The sequence below is a fragment of the Vidua chalybeata genome, chromosome 19 (assembly GCF_026979565.1).
Source record: "Vidua chalybeata isolate OUT-0048 chromosome 19, bVidCha1 merged haplotype, whole genome shotgun sequence".
NCBI lineage: Eukaryota > Metazoa > Chordata > Aves > Passeriformes > Viduidae > Vidua > Vidua chalybeata.
This window is the reverse complement of record NC_071548.1, coordinates 185,097-202,626: the sequence shown is the minus strand read 5'-3', so window position 1 is coordinate 202,626 and position 17,530 is coordinate 185,097. Positions and strand designations below refer to the sequence as shown.

Here is a 17,530-nt window from a genome sequence, read left to right as displayed (position 1 = left end):
CATTCAAGCAGGCTTTATTGCATTTAAATATAGAATCATAAAAAATAAATTAGGAATGTGGATGACCCTTTGTCTACCTAGAGGCCCAGGAAAGATGTTTGCCTCTGATACAGTTTGAAAATTAGCATTTCATAGGACCTGGGATGCTGCCTAACATACAAAATACTTTAAAATTCTGTAAATAATGTAAGTAAATTAACAAGAGATAGTGACTGCAATGAATAAAACATAAGTTAAGTACCTTTCCATTTCCTCTGAAGCCTAGAGGAAAAAAGTGACTAGATTTAGCTCTTTGGGGGAAAAAAAATGCAAGTACTTGTAATGTTTGGTAGGAGAACACACAGATAATTCAGAGGAACACTGAAAAGTCAGTCTGAAGCATCTTCTATATAACTGTGGAAAAGCCAGGGGTTTGTGGCAAGGTCCCTTGGGTTGAGTTTTAGCCTTGTCCAACCCCCATGAAGTGCTTGGGAGAATCATCAGGGATGAGTCTTTCCCCTGTCTTTCTTCCCCTGCTCCCCCCTCACTCAACTGGTTCCTCAGAGGAGGCTGGTCATGGGCACAGCCCAGGGGCTTTGTCCTTCCAGCATGGGCTACTGAGTCCTGTCAGACCCACACTGCTCTTTGCAAAGCAAGTCAGAGCCAAGAGCCAAGGAAGAGCAAGGAAATCCACGTCTAAAGCTGTGAATGTAGTATGAAGTGCATGACCATCACCAGCCCCAAACCTATTCCCACATCAGCACAGAGCTCTCCCTGCTTCCTTTAGCCCATCTGGAAGCCTAGGCACAGCCAAGATGTCCTAGCATGGTTCCGTCAACAAGGTAGCATGTGGCTATGAGGTAGATTTGTCTGGGGACAGAAGTGAGCTTGGACCTCCTTTAGATCAACCATTATTCCCTTGCACACCCTTTAAAACAGAGACAAGTGCCATGAGGATTTGAGAGGACACTGGACAAGAATACAAGTTTCCCATCTGTGGAAAAAGCACATGTCCCAAAGGGGAGCTCTGAGGTCAAAGGCATACAGCTGGTGAGGCATTTGGATGACAAATCCTCTATTTTTCTATTTACAGTTTGGATCTGGCCTCAAAGCCCTAAGCTGACATCCCTGGCTAGGGCAGAGTGGGAATCCTGCAGCAGCATGCCGGCTTGAAGGCAAGAGTCTTATCAGATGGGCTGGAAATATGACAGCAAAAGCCTCTCCCAGGATGTTTTGGCTTGTGATCCCGGACGAACACCTGGAAGCCAAGAGGAGCCTGGAATAGATTAAGTGAGTTGGCCAGACTTTCTCATCTTGTTAACATGCTGCAGGCTTCATTTGTGCTTTGGGCAGGGATTCAGAGTGATTCTTTATTTGATTCAAACCAGATAGTCCATCACAAATCCCAGACTCCTGCTCATATCAGCATCACCCAGACACTGTCCCTGCAGAAAATGGTCTTTGTGACAAGAGCATCTGACAAAGTCAAACAGCAGACACAGGTTGGGGTTTGGTTGGAGACAAAACCTAGCACAATATTTCACTTTGTCTCTCCTTTTCCACCTTTCATCCCCCTTTTTCACTCCACTGCATTCAGTTTCACTGCCTCAGACTACAGGAAGACTCAAACCATGGAAGCTTCCAAACCGTGCCTCAGAAGTTCAGCTGCCAGCTCTACAAGGACAAACACCACCAGTACCTCCTTGGAGAGCTCGACCCAGGGCCACAACACGTGCCATGGCCAGGATGTGGCTGGGACATTATGTCCCACCACCCCAGACAGCAGCTTCTGTTACTTTTCCTTCTGAACAGCAATGTTTTTCTCTCAAATAGACTCCAAGGTCTCACAGAGGTCATGGGCAGGGACACCTTCCACTAGACCAGGTTACTCAAATTTATGTATGAATTGCTAGGCAGTACTTTGAGGAAAATTGCCATTAAATCCAAACCAAAGCTGGCTATTTCAGGCTCAGGGACACTTGGACCCTGGCTGGGCAGCCCAGGGCTAGCCGCTGACATGCACATGGCTGCTCCAAGGGAGGCAGAGCTCAAGGGGGCTGCTCAGCAAAGTGTTCCATACTTTGCTATTCCTGAAGCAGAGTCAGCCCAGTTTACACCTGAAGCTGCTCCTGGAGGAGATCCCGACTTCAGACACATCTGAGAAGTGTCTGATGCTGCAGAAGGGGCTGCAGAAGCTGTGCTGCAAGCCCCAAGAACAAGATGGTGCATAGGACAGAATGAATCAGTCTGAAGAAGAAATTCTCCTTTCTAGGGAAGGAAACAGTTTTGCCTGATGAAAAATTAAAGAACCCCTGGCCTGGTGGTTTCCTCCTGGGGTGAGTTAAAGCAGCAGCCTGAAGAGAGAGGCAAACCTTTCCCCTTACATATTAACTGCAGATACACTGCCCATCACAGACAGTTTCCTCAACAAATTGCCCTCTTTGTTCCCCTAAAATCCAGGGGGATGTTCATCCCTTCCCCTCTCCAGAACAGAAACAACTAAAAAAGGAACAAATCTCAGTTAATTTTCAGTTAATATTTTGCTGAGACTCAATTCTTGGAGCTGCACCACCTCAGACTGAGCCAGCCCAGCATCTCCCTCATGCAGCACAAACGTTTGCCACTGATTTTGGAGGGAAGAGTTTAATGTGCGCTTTTACTGCTGACTGACCAAGGTTATTGCGCAGTTACTGAGAAGAGAAGCAGCTCCTTTGGGATTTCACCATTTCCCCAGGTTCAAGGGGATGGGAGCACTGCCCCCCTACTCCTGGGAGAACTGAGTCATGAGAACAGGGATGACAGAGACCTTGCTCAGCTGTGAGCACTCGTGCTGGCACCCCATGAGCAGCAGTGGCTGTGCTCTCCCAGCCCTCTGTCCCTTCCCAGTGGGAGAGCCAGCTGATCTCTCTGCCATCCCAGCACATGGAGAGGTCAGGGACAGAACTTGGCATGAGGGTCTGACTGTGCCTGCTCCATTTACCACCACTAAGCCCCTGAGTAAACCCAATGGGGCCCCAGCAAACGGGGCAGCAGCCACCTGAAGAACAAGGGGGGGGCTTCATTCAAACACTGCAGCTCTGCTACCAAACAAAAACAAAGGCACAAGCTTTCCATTTTCTTCTCTTCCCCACCTTAAAAAAATAAAACACAACACTGGTCAGCCACCGTTGGATTCCTGTTTTTATGGAGCCCATCCTGCCATGCTATTGCTCCACGAGGACATTACTAATGCCATTTAGAGATCAGGTTAAAAACGAGCCCCAGCCACTCCATAGGCAGGGGCTGCACAGGAGTCATTCCAGAGGTGATCCCAGCAAAACCTGATTCTGCCTGGCCACATGCTGGTGAGGCCAAAGCAGCAATCACTCTGCATCCTGGCTGTAAAATCAAATTAAATAAAAGATCTCATTTCACCAAGGGCCTAATACTAATTTGTGTGACATTTCCATTATACAGTGCTGCCTACAGAAAACATACACAAAGCACTTTGACAATTTAACAGGGAACATTCCAATAGGAAACATTATTAGATTTTCCTATTAAGTTTCTTGGGGCACGTGCTCGCTTAATAGACGTTAATTGCATTAGCAAGGCTGCAAATTCAGTCCTCGTGGAATCCAAGTGACTTTTACAAAATTGACTCAGTCCTGAAATTTCTGTATGGACACAAGGGAAAACAAAAAAACAGATAGGAAATTGGAACAAAGCCACTATGTCACCACTTTTTCAGCAGTGGCTTTAAAACACTTTAATGTACTGGCATGTTTTGCTTTCACATTTCCAGAATGGAATTTTCACAAATTTCCCAGCTTGGCAAAATAATTGGAGACATCTCATGATATTAGAATAATGGATTTTTTTTTTCTTGCCAGTAGAAAGAGTGGTTGAAACAGCAAAAAGGCTGAATATTTCCATTCAGTCTTTTTGTGAAAATATTTCATATTTCCTCAGCATGTGCTTGTGCCCTATTACGTTCAGTGGGGCTTTAATACACACTTTGAGTTAACAAGACATATCCTGATTAGCCTAAATCAAGATCAAATTACAGAGGATTATTGACAAATCATCTCAGACAACATGTAAATGCAAGTGAAACAGTATATAGCTTACACCCACCAGAATTACTCTTTTCGAGATCATTAACTTTGGCTTGAATGTATCAGAGCCAACATTTAGGGCTCTGCTCCCACAGACAGCTCACCTCAGCCTTAGTTTGGGAGTATTCCCAGTTTTTGCTGACTGCTGAGGGAGCCTATGGATGGATTTGAGAGTCCACAGCTATAGACATTTAGTTCTGGCTCTGTCATTGATGTTTTGGAGGTACACAGGAGCAGTAAGGACACAAGGGATTTGCTCTGAAGAGTTTTGGTGCAATGAACTCATTCCACATTTTTCCCTCTCCTGGTTTCCTCCCAAGTTCCTACTTGTGCTGACCCAGGATAGGGGGGCTGGCAGGGAGGGAAGAGGGGAAGGAAGCATCTTCATTAAATACTTCAGTGAACTTGTCTGAGATTGCCAGCAAAGTGTGAAGCTCTGGGGTGTCTGATGTGGAAGTGTTATGCCATGTTTCCCTCACATAATTACAATTTCATCATGTAGTAATAATGGGTTGTGGTTGCTTGTGACCCTTCACTGCTGCAGGATGTTGGTCATTAGGAAGACCTGATTAATCACTGGAGCAGTCATTTGACCATGCAGACCCCTTCCACCAGCTTTTAGAAGGAGAATGAAAGTATTTTTTAAAAAAAATGCCTTTAAAAGATCTCAGGTCACTTTCAGGAGACTCCTAGCCCCTTCCTACCCCCATTGTGCCAGCTAGCAGAGCAGGAGGCTGCTGAACAGCTGTTTCAAAAGGCATCATTTGGGTGCTGTAAACCTCCAGAGACCCTTCCTCACCTTAGACTCCCTCCAGGTGAGGAGACACTGGTGAAGGACAGCAGGGATCACCCCCTCAAGCTCCACAGGGACAGTTTCAGTTGGTGGCTCTGACACCAGGACAGTTTCTGCTCTCTAATCCCTCCAGAGAGCAGGGGTCCAATCCTCAGATGGGATTTGTATCTGCTTAAATGCTTTAAAGAACTGTGGGCTGAGAGCCAGGAGTCCACCTTTGACTCGAGCACTGCCACAGGCTCCCTGCCCGTCCTTGGGCAAATCCCTTTGCATCCTGGTGGTGCAGGGATGGAATTCCTCCTGTCTCAGTGGCAATGCCTTTGGAGACAAGACTGACCATTCCACAGGGAAGCTGTCCTTCCATCCCAATGGGATTCAGAGTGACCAAAGACCTCTTGGAAATTCCTGCAACAGCCACGAGGGCCTCACACTCCCGGCCTCATCTCTTTCCATCCCTGTGAGAAGCTCAGCAGCTTCCCAGGTGACTTTAGGCACTGCTGGATGTCAGTACATTAATAAACAGAGATCTGCTCTGTGACAGGGACACGGCCCTGCACTGTGCCAGAAGTGTTGTCAAGCAGCTATAACTGCCTGTAATTGAGCTCTCAGAAGTATCTGCCCTGAGGTAAGCCAAGGAGAAATTTCACAAATGAAGATAATAGATGTTTATGTCAGATGCACACACGCACAGAGCAAGCTACGATCACTCATTTGATAAATCCACTTTCAGCAGTGCTTGCAACAGCTTTGTCCTCCACAGCTGAACTGGGGTCTCTCTGGCAGCATTTATGCCTCAGCAAGCAGGGCTGCTTCTTGCCCTGCACTGAGCCATGCCTGGAGCAGGTCACAGTAATCCATGTAACAACATCTTTATCCCACAAATATTCATAAATTTCAGCAGACTTCCAGACAGGATTCATTATCTGCAGGCATTCACCAGAACATCTGGAGAAACAGGGCCAGGCACATTGTTAACATCAATCAATTCTTCTCCCTTGAAGTCAACACAGCTATGCCAGCTTGCCCTTGACAAGAATTAGTCAATCTTTTCTAAACTATAAGCTGTTCCTGATTTTACTGTTTATTCCCATGTTACATAATTATTTAAACTTTAAAACAGGAGAGTGAAAGTGGTGAACAGCAAAAATCCATCTATAGTATCCAAGTGCTGCTTCAAAATTAACAATTCAGAATAAGGTATTTTTTGTTGCTGTTTTTTGTTTTGTTTTGAGCTTAGAAGCTCCATAAATGCAGGTCCCACCAGATGCCATAAAGCCCACAGGAACCACTGAAATTACTCGGACAACTTCAGCTGCAGCATGTGAAATGGAGCTGATTTATACCAAACTGAGGATTTGGCCCTCCACATTGGAATTTGATAAAAAGGCTTGAACAACAATACTCTATTGTTCTATGTCCCTGTCTGAGGATCACCTGAGTAGACCACAGCCCATGCTGCAAATAGAGATGCAACATGTAGAATCATGAAACAGTCTGGATTGGAAGGGACGTCAAAGATCACCTAATTCCAAATTCCCTGCCATGGGCAGAGACACCTTCCACCAGACCAGCTTGTGCAGAGCCCCATCCAACCTGGCCTTAGACATTTCCCGGGATGGGGCAGCCTCAGCTTCTCTGGGCACCCTGTGCCAGGGCCTCACCACTTTCATAGGGAAGAATTTCTTCCTCATGCTTAGTGTAAACTTGCCCTCCTTCACTTTGAAGCCACCCCCCCCTTGCCCACATGACTGTGACCCCAGGTTTTGTGTAGGTATCTGCTAAATTCCACACTGCACTTCAGCAGGGATGCCCTCCCTGTGCTTTTTTGGTGCTGATGGGCCCCAGAAGATTTGTGCTTTGGAGCTTCCCCCTGGCAGAGCAGTACTTGGCCTGAACTTTATTCTTTCCATCATTCTTGTGATCAAAGAAAGCCAAGGGCTGTCTGACAGTTCTGCAGTTGATCCTATTTTAGCCCATAACTGAACAGCACTTCAGGTGGATTTGGATACCAGTACAGCCCAGTGGCTTCAGCACATCTCGCTGTGTGCCTGATAGAACTCACCTGCAGGTCTGCTCAGACATCAGCTGGGATATTGGGCTTTCACCTGCCTCCTGCTGCAGACACACATCCAGCTGTCAAGGTCCTCACCCGCCGGGTCCCCACTGCCCCATCTGCCTGCTTCTGCTGGGCCAGAATTAGCACAAGTGTTAGTGCCACTCCATTGTCCAAAAACATGTTTTCTTAGTTTTTAACTACATGGAAGTTTCTGCAAAGCAGGTTTTTGTGGGTGAAGTGTATTTTCCATAGGAAATAATGAAAATCTGGGAAGGAGAAATGAGTCAAAAACTCCTTTGGATTTTAGAGGCATTTTCCTTGTTTGGCTTTTCAATTTTCAAGTTTTGTTTGGGCTTAGGAGGAGAGGGGACATAGGGTAGAGCAGCTCTGCATCTCCTACAGCAGGATGTAAACACGGTCTGTCCTTTGCCCACTGAGATGTGGGATCCTGGACTGAGAGCAGGTTTGCCAGAGCCTCTCCCAGTCCTCAGCAGAGACAGATCATAGAGCAACCAGAGTCCTCCAGCCTTGTGGGCTGCAACCACATAAATTTGATTTACCTGCTCACTTTCCCCTTGTTCCTCCATGAGCTCAGCTTTAGAAATTCAGCCCTAGAGCCTGATCATCCAGGAGGGCACAGGTGAAAAAATATGCTGGTTTGGGCTGGGATAGAGTTAATTTTCTTTATAGTAGCTGTTACAGGGCTGTGATTTGCATTTGTGCTGGAAAGAGCATTGATAACCCAGGGATGTTTCTCCTACTGCTGAGCAGGGCTGGCACAAAGCCAGGGCCTTTTCTGCTGTCCACCCAACTCCATCCCACTGCTTCAGAGGCTGAGGGGGCACAAAGCCTGCTGTAACCACGTAACCCTTGAAAGATGTTGGTGAAGCACCAGGGAAATGCTGAACTGTAGGTGATTCATCCCAATTTTACTCCTGGTGTGAGTTCCATGACCTGTGACCAGTCAGCCATATTCAACTTAAATTGCACATCTGCTGTCAAGGTGGGCATGACCCACTGAGTTTCAGAAATGCCCTTACATATGAGGCACCTCTAAGCAGCCCCAGCCCATGCAGAGGACACAGAAAAGCAATGTTTGTCCCTGTGCAGTGCTCCTTTCCCACTCTCCACACTTCCCTCCAGCCATCTGTTCACTGCCTGCAGCTCCCTCCCAGCTTGCCCTTTGAAGGCAGCGGATCTCTGCCAGCTGAGGCTCTGCCTGCCTGGCACTCCTGGCTGTGCTCCCTGCTGCTTTCCCCAGGGAGGTGCTGGAGCAGCTCCTGCTGTCTGCCTGGCTCACCTGCTAACCAGGTTACCTTGCAGCAGCCTGGGCTGGCTGGACTTGGCACTTCCTCCCGTGGGAGATGCAGAGCTCTTGGTGGCTGAGGGTAGAAGGCTCTGCTTCTGAAGTGCTTGGAAACAATGGGATGTTTCTGGAGGTCAGGCCAATGTATGTAAAGCATCCAACAATTCCTTACCTTTCTAAATCACCTGAGTTACTTTGCTCTGTAGCTGAGACTGGCCCTTTCACACGAAGGGTATTTGCTGGTGTCTTTAGGTTATGCTCAAGGGCTACATTGCTACAGAAACCCCAGCAGAGCACAGACCTCCACATTACAGATTCACCCTGTTCACCCATGAGCAACAGAAAACAAAGGTTCATCTCCCTGCCCTTGGAGCTATCTGGGATCAGAGGTGGGATACTGGATGAGAAAACAGTCCTGCTTGGGAGCATCCTTGGGGCTTGCTCCAGGGACTTGGAAACAAGCTGAACTTGAAAAAAAACAAACCATTGGTGAAAACAAACACACGAACCAAAGCAGTAAAGCAGAAACACGAACACTTCCAATAACCAGGACACACATGCCTGGGACAGAACTGTGCATGATCCAAGTGAAGGAACCAAATTTTAAACCTCAGCAACAGCCTGTATCTATAAGAAGAGCCAAGGATCCTGGGAGAAACTGAAAAGCCAGCAATGCTCAGTGAAAAGCACTTGAAAAAAATTCCCTGAGAAGTGCAGGGAAGGGCCTCTTTTTTGATAGACTAAAAGCCCAAACCAGAGCCTGAATATGCAGTGTGTTTCTAGAAGGATTTTCGAAGGGAGCAAGGATAAGCTGAAGTCCTGCGTAAGACCTGGGTTAAAGTCTACCAGAGTTTCTGGGAAGGGAGGCTGGAGTTATGCCATGAAACCTAAGCTGCACTCCCTGCCCCCTTTCAAGGGTGATGCAGAATTATCTAGGGATTCTCTCCTTATTAAAAAAAAAAATTCTTTGTTTCAATGCCAAAAAGTTATATAAAAATAATTCATGGCCAGATTAATGACAGAGAGTAAGTCATTAGAAATCAAAAATGAGATAATTCTGTTGTAGACATGAGTGATGGTGAGAAATAAATTATATTTGGCTGACATAACTTAATTAGCTGGAATCACGGTGCTTTCTTAAATTTTCTTTGGGGAAGCTTTTAAGGTTTTGACACATCAATTCCCAGCTAAAAAACCTCAATGTCAAGGCAGCCAGCAGCAACCAAAAACTTCTCTGCCAAGCCATTTTTTGGAGCATATTATTTTAAAACTTCATCCCTTTGTTCAGGATTTTGGTGGCTACCAGCACATGGTCTGTAATTTCTGGCAAAACACCAATGTCCAGATTCTTCCTGCGGGCAGCCAGTACTGATATTCTCCCTACCAGTCCCTGGTGGGATGGAGAAAAGATCAAGGCAAGAAAAACGGTGATGCTTTGACTGCTGTGAGCAGCTCAAATAGCCAGGAACCCTTAGCACTGCTGCAGTGCTGCTCATCAAGCATTTAAGAGGACTTAATGAGCATGAATTAAGCCTCACATTTAGAGCTGACTGTATAAATAGTTGCAAATAATATTCCTAGAGGACGATGCTCTCCAGTTCTTAAGCAAATTGTTCCAGTGAGAGTGGCCGATTCTTGCAATCCTATCTGTAAGCCCCTTCCAGGGGGAAAGAGTAAACTGCAGAGGCAGAAGTCAAGACTGAATCGTGGTCTGCTGGAAAATGTGAGAAAGCAGCAGGAGGAAAAGAGAGTAAACAGCTTGGTGAGAAGAGCTCAGAGACAGTGAGACCAGCCAACCTACTGAGTGTTTGGGACCACCTGCTCTCACAGAAAATTAGGCTGTAGGACCCTGCAACAATCACATGTTTTAAAGAAATTAATTTTATTCTGTAAATAAAGGGAGGGGGAATCCTGATCTACAGGAAGGTCTGAGAACTTGCAATGCCATAAGGTACTACCCCAGCTGAGGGTACCAGCACTAACATTTGACACAGAAATTCCTCTCTCTAATAAAAAAGCCATTTAACAAGGTGCTGAACAATTGTCTTGCACAGAAATGTTTGAATGATTTATAACCAATTAGTCACTATTACTACTTTTCTAAATATATGCATTAGAAAAGTTTTAACACCATGATTCTTAACCACAGAGAGAAATTGGAGGATAATAGTTCAGCTTCAAATAAAGCAATTCACAGACAAATGCAGTGGCCAGGTAACATTTTTGAAGGGGAGAAAAAAATAACAAAAACTGCAATGCCCTGGTGGTTGGGGATCTGGGACTGCCAGCAGCACAAACTCCCAGACATTTGAACACCATGCACAAGGAAAATATACATATACAATAAAGATATCTTCCTGAAAACAGCCCTCAAGCTTCAAGGTGCTTTTAAATGAATCATTTTGACCTAAAGCTCAATAAATGTGGTTCTACCTATGAAACCTACCAACTTTTTCAATGTCTTTGTTAGCATGGACTCAACTCTAAGATTTACCAGCACTTCTTGCCCTCACAGATCCTCCCCAGATCTTTCCCTAGTGCTCACAGGCTCTCCAGATTATCCTTTCTCATTTCACCCTTCCTTCTCCTTCCTCAGGGAGGTCTCAACACTCTCTGAGTGCCACACAGAGATGTTCCTGGCAGCAGCCTATACCCTTTCATGTGGATTCCTCCCTGCTCTGTGTATTCTCATCCCTGCAAGGTCATGCTTCTCTGGGATGCTGCCATCAGCCCAAGCATCTCCTCTAGAAATGCCACATTCACTTGCACAACCTGGAGACCTGTTTGGTCTCTATGTTAAAGAAATTGTTTCTCACCTTCCTTGTATCAACCAAGAGAAAAAGTAAATCCACCTTGGCTATCACCACGCTTAGCAGCAACATTACAACAGTCTCACCTACCTCTTCATCAATCCATTTGCCTTCAGGAACTTCCTCCTTCAGCTGAGGTTCCCAGATCTACAAGAAGAGCCTTCAGCCCATCTTCTTCAGAGCAAGCCCTTCTCTGCAGCCAGGCCCGCATGAACCACAGACCTCCTTATCCTTGTCTTCTGGATGCTCTTGCAAAACAGCACCTGAGAATGGTCCCCAAACCAAACTGGGGAATGAATCCACACTATCCACAAGCCCAGGCACAACTGGGAATAGTTTTCAGGGATATACAGAGGACAAGGCAGCTGCTGAACACCACAATGACTCTAGGAATCCCCTTCCCTTTCCTCTGCAGCACCAACCCACCTGTGAAGGAAAAGCACCCACATGCTTTCCAGCCCGGAACTGAGCAGCTCACACAAAATGCAGAAATGAGGGACAGGGGTCCATGAGCTGCTGTAAAATCAGGGTGAACTCAGATCCAGGCTGCCTCCAGGACTGACAGCTGCTGGGGCATTGACACCTGGTTTGGAACAAAATCAAGGGGAGGTGAGAATGAGGTAAGGAGCAGGTCAACTCCATCAAGCTGAAGTCATCCAGCTGTGCTGCTTGAAAGTTACATGGGAATGTTAAAGTAAAATCTACATATTTTAAAAATGAGACACCTATAGCATTTAAGCATTGCCAGAGTTTGGGAATAGCTAATTACAGCCCTGACCAGCTGGAGGTTTCCAGGTTAAATTCTTCCTAAATTGCTAAATTAAATCTTGTACTCTGTTCTGACTCCTTCTCTAGAAGGTCTCTGAAAAATGGACAATCTGAAAGAGTACCATCAATTACTCTACACCAGATGCAAGGCTTGCAAAGAAAAATGAAATTATTTAAATTCATTTTTAGTGGCATTTGGTACATTACATAAATCTAATTCTTCAGATGCTGCATTGTACAGCACTGGCCTGGTACCCTTCTGAATTTAGTGGTAATGAAGTTTTATGCCGAAAAACGCTGCGTGTGTAGGGAGCAACAGCAAGCACTGGCCCCAGAGGCTGGATCAGCATCACTACAGTAAGAGCAAAGCTTTGGAAAAGTAACTTGGCACTGGAGAGGTTCTCCACTGCAGCTGTGAAGGACTGAGTTTGTCCTGGAGCATCCCTGAGCCCATGCAGTGTTTGCAGCAGGCCGAGGGCAGTCCCTCAGACCTCCTCCCCGAGCTGCTGCAGGTGTGCCCAGCTGCAGGTGTGCCCAGCTGCAGGTGTGCCCAGCAGGACAGGTCAGCCCCACACCCCTCGGACACTCCGCGTGCCTCAGGAAAGGCGCTGGCTCGGGAGCAGCTGCAGGGAGCCCTCGCCCGGGATCTGTCCCTCTCTGGCTCACCACAGCCTCTGGGCTTTGCCCCGGGCCAGCGCAGCTGCACGGACAGTCCTGGCATGGACAGCACATCCAACCCTCCCCAATGAACACAGCCGCGCCTGTCGCTTCAGAAAATAGAGTTTTTATTTGTTCATACAAATAGTATGAATTATCAGAATTTAATTTTCCTAGAAACATCTTTCTCTGTGTAAAATTAATTTGTGTTGTACATACCACAAAATACTCATATACTTTTTTTTTAGATTTTCTTTTTTGTGGCTTTTTTTTGTTTGTTTGTTTTTCTTTCTATTTTGTTCTTTTTTTTTTTTTTACAAATTGGCTACTACACTATAGAACCATGTTTCAGACAACACATCACTAATAGCTATACTGCACTTCAGAATACAGGACTGAATGAAACTCAGCCATAAATTAATGTTACAATGTGAAAAAAAAAATCAACCAACCAAACTTCTAATCACACCTCCAAACTTAATTGAAAAAAATAAGGGGGGGTTATTAAAAAAAAATGCACTGATTCCAATATTAGCAACCATATGAACACCACAGAGAAGTCACCTTCATTGTCATATTTGTTAGGTAAGGCTTTTTTACATTGAAAGTCTAGTGCAGACTTCATTATTAAGGATATTGAGACAATTTGCTTATAGTTAGAAGAGTTATTCCTCACTCTCTGTATTTCCACTCTCCAACAAATTTGCTCCACAAGAGTTCTTTGCAGCAGGGCTTGATTATACAAATTAAGCCCACACTCTGCTGTACAGCTGAGGAAGGCGTTGGGATATTAAAGACTTGTTTCCAGGAAAGCGAGGAAGACGTAGGGGATGCAAAACTCTTCGGGTATTGAGCAGCCGGCACCCACTCCGGGGGGAAGCACCTGGAAAGGAGCCCATGCCAACACTCAGGTCCTGGAGGCTCTACCAGTGAAACACTCTGGGAGGTGGCACAGCCACGGCTGGGAGCTCATCCAAGGGCCAAGTGGAGAGGTCAAGCTTCTTTCCATGCATTGCATAAGCTGCTAGAAGGAAGACTGAGGTTCTGAGAACAAAAAATCACTTGTTTTTCCACCAGGAAGTATTTTCTTAGTGCCTGCAGTTGAAGCCAATCCCCGCAAAAGTGCATAGATCCACCCAGCTGCTCAGGCCTGCAGCTGGATTTTGCAGGACAGAGGGAAAGCAGGGGCTATCAGCCTGCAGAGCCTAGCAGGTCCCACATCCCACCTGAACCCTCTGAAGTCAGACTGCATTGGCCCAAAGTGTAATTTCTTCACTAGAAATGGCTCAGGGCAAGAAGGAGAACTTCCCTGTTTGTGGGAAGATGTGTTTGGAGGCAAAGCCCAAGGAGGGATTTGGATCCTGCTCACAGCAGCTTTGTAGGCAGCTCAACCTGATTTTATGCTTAAAATCTCCCTTTCCTTGAGGTCACCCACGTGCACTGCACCCCAAGTGTGAGACCACACACGGTGCTGCGAGTCCCTAAATCCCTCTGGAGGTGTGACACTGCTGAGCAGGCCAAAAGCCCTCAGGTTTAAACAAAGCTCTGAAGGTCAGCTCCCTGGCACCTGCAGCAGACCCAGAGCCCTGCTGCTCCTTGCTCTGTCTGCTGGAGCAGGACTAGATCAAGACTCAGACAGAGCAGCCCAGGCTCTGAGGAACATTTTCATCACCCAACAGCCACAGCAGAGAGATGGAAGGGGCAGGCAAGAGTCAGAAGGCTGCAAAAGTAAAACAAACATTTGGGAAACACCACTGAATGGGCCCCACCACAGCTGGGTACAGCTGCAATGGGCAGCTCCAAGGGGGAGCTATGGGTAACTATGGAGAGGTGCAGGGCATGGATTTCTATACATAATGCATATGAAGTTAGATGTTCTGCCCTTTGATGCTTTTGCTGTTCCCAGTTCCGCTCACGCTGCCTCTGGGAGTGCTCCCACAGCAACATCAGGAGATGCTCGGTGCAGTGCATCATTTCAGGGCTGCAGATGAGGGGTGGGGAGTTCTGCTGCCCAAAGACATCATAGCTCTCTTTCTGTTAAACATTTAATAGAAAATCACTTCTGCTGCCACCTTGCTCTGAAAGTGTTCCAATCAAGCTGGCAGAACCTCTGCCAGCAGTGATAAGGCTTCGGACACACACAGTGCTTATCAGGACCTCCTGAGCTCATAAAACACTGGCAGAGCTCTCAGGACAGCCCACCTAACCTGTCCTGGAGTCCCACAGCAAGTTCTTACACCTGAGGAAAAGGATTTCATTCAGGTTAATGGTTACATGTTTGGAGCCTCCTGTCCTGCCTGGCTACTGCCCCTGTGCTCAGCCAGGGCACCCAGGGAGTGCCAGGAAAACACCAACCCCAGTGTGCCCAGATTCCCCCCTGCCTTCCTACAGATTCACCTTTGTTGGTAAAGCAGCACTTCGCCCTGGCTCTAAGCAAATGATGCTCCTTGGGAGTGACCACAGATAGGGTGCTGGACCAAAAACAGCTGGGAATGAAGAGGGCTAAGGGTGATGTTCCCCAGTCTCACGTACTGGGAGGTGCTGCGGTGGCCGTGGGGCTGGAGATAACAGTGCCTGTGCCAGTGGTTCTGCTGGTGTCTTTGGTGGGTGGAGGGTGCTCCACGTGCTGCAGGCACTGCCATCTCCCAGCAGTGCCTGGTGTGCATGGGTGTTCCTGGAGCAACACTTTCTGCAAGCCACTCTGACCAGCACCACACATGTCGCACACAGACACAGCGTTTTACATTTGTCCTGCAGTAAATATTTTAAATGCATAGAGGGATTGTGGGAAAGAACCTCCTGGACAAAAAGCAGGAAGGAAAACTGTACCGAGGAGAGCTCTGCCCATGCAATAAGCTCTGCAGCTTCTCTGCTGGAAAAAGAGCACATTGCCCTCCTGGCACTCCTGAGCAGGAGCCCTTGGCTTGGGGTTCCCACGCTTACAGCCACTGGGAAAACTTGCTGCTGCTCAGCAGAGGTATGTGGGGTGCAGGAATGCCCAGCCTTCCTCCCACCCACCCCAGAGAAACACCCCCCGGGGCCATGGAACTAACCAGAAAACTGTGGGATGAGGGAGCACACAGCGGAGCAGAGACTGGGACACTGGAATAGGGAAAGCAAGTGTTTATAAAGGCCAGATACCCGTAACAAAAATAAACTTGTGCTTTCCCTCCCTCCCTTCTTTTGATTTTTAAATACAAATTTTGTTTAGGAAAAATGGAAGCACTGTCTGTTACAAACCAAACCAAAGAGAAAGAAGAAGGGCAAAAAAACAAAGAAAGTAGAGACATTGGAATTAAACACCATGGAATGTTAAACAGGTTACAGGCTACCGTTCTAGCCAGTGTGGTTAGGCAGCTTAGTGAATTAATTGCTTAGGAATTAAAAATAAATTATTATAAAATAGATTTCTGTACATTTTACATACATATATATCTCTTTATATAAGCAAACCGTGCTGGGCAAGTAATAACAGGGGACTTTCCCATGCCAGGCTCAGTCCCAGCCGAAGTCCTGCCCTGTCATCTGGTAGAACTTCATGTTGAAGGGCCGGTAGAAGTCCCGCAGTCTCTGCACCACCTCCTGGTCGATGTCAGGGTGGGTCCTGCCTTTTGTCTTCCCCAGGCAGTGGGGTTTGCTGCTGCCCTCCGCCTTCTTCAGGCACGGGAAGCCCTTGGTTTTGTTGAAGTAGAAGTGTTTGTCCGTGATGATCCTCTTGAGGCCCAGAAAGTCCTGGACCCTGCCCAGCTCCCCCGCGGGGTCGCTGATCAGCCTCTCCCCGCTGACAAAGAGGATCTGCCCGATGGGGAAGTGGAGGAGCCAGTTCTCCAGGTGCTTGGCGTAGATGCCAATCTGGATGGCGCTCCACGAGGTGTCGATCAGGCCCGTAGTCCTGTTTTTGAAGGTCAGGCTCTCAAAGGTGGGGATGTCAGGCTTCTTGGAGAGCGTCTGGGTGTAGTCCGAGATGGCTCTGGTCACGGGGTCCCGCACCACCACGATGAGCTTGGTGCCCTTGGACATGGAGGAGATGCGGGCTGGGGCCTCCTTGGTGACAAAGTAGCTGGGGGTCTTCTCCATGGTGATCTGCCCCTCCAGTGTCTTGGGCATCAGGTCCCTGCCAGCAAAACACACAGACATAGGTCAGAAGGACAAGGAAGAGGAACAAAAATATCCATATGCATTTACATATATGTTCACACATAGATACACAAGAATTCTACTCCCTAAAATGCCTTCACCGGCCATTTGGATCATACAGAAAAATCCATTTCCCATTGATTTAGGGATTAGGGAGGGATTATTATTAAAGGCCACTGTATTAGAAATCCGGTGGAGTAATCCCCCAGTTATTCATGAGTGGATTAGCTGAGCTACACTCTGTGCTTGGACCATGGCAGAAAGTACCACACCAGCTCTAGACTGGTCAGGATGGGTCCTGAGCTGCACCAGGTGGCTGTTCTGGCTCATGACAGCACCACTGAGACCTCAGCCCCAATCCAGAGCTCATTTCCCCATGGGAATGAGAAGATGGTACAGCAGAAAAGCAGGAGACCACTAGAGTATGTCTACCTCACTTTCCCTCAACATTCTAAAGGCAAAACTTTTCCCAATTCAGGCAAGAGGGTGCAATTTTTCCCTGGCTTGCCAACAGCAGGACTTCACTCACAAGTGTCCTCTTGCATCCAGTTTCACCCCCTGCTTTACTATTCCCTATCATTTGTTTCCTCACATGAACTAGAAAGGGCATCAAGAGCTGCCCATGGTGTCTTCAGCACATCCCAGTCCAGGAGACAATGAGGACAACCCCACCCCAGCACTGCCCCACGGGTTACAGCAGGTCAGGAGATGGGATACAACTGCAGAGAACACAACCTTAGCACGTGGGCGGGACATCCCTTCACAAAGTACTTTTAAAACTTAAAGCAATTCCACCTTATTCCCTGGCTATTTCTAATTAACCACAGGGGGAAAGAGTAGGGAGCTTGCAGAAATGATGGAAGTGGCATGAAGTAGGAAGAGTAATTTTTTCCTATCATTCACTAGGCAAGCTAAAATATTTTAGAC

General features: G+C 47.1%; 1 protein-coding gene across 1 annotated transcript in view; it reads right to left on the bottom strand.

The window, feature by feature from the left end:
- Positions 1 to 12,760: 12,760 nt before the first annotated feature.
- LOC128797770 (heparan sulfate glucosamine 3-O-sulfotransferase 3B1-like) overlaps positions 12,761 to 17,530 on the bottom strand; it is a 29,583-nt gene continuing 24,813 nt past the window's right edge. The window contains exon 2 of the mRNA XM_053960633.1: positions 12,761 to 16,580. Within this exon, the coding sequence (XP_053816608.1) occupies positions 15,962 to 16,580 (619 nt within the window). The 3' untranslated portion in view covers positions 12,761 to 15,961. The remainder of the gene's footprint in view (positions 16,581 to 17,530) is intronic.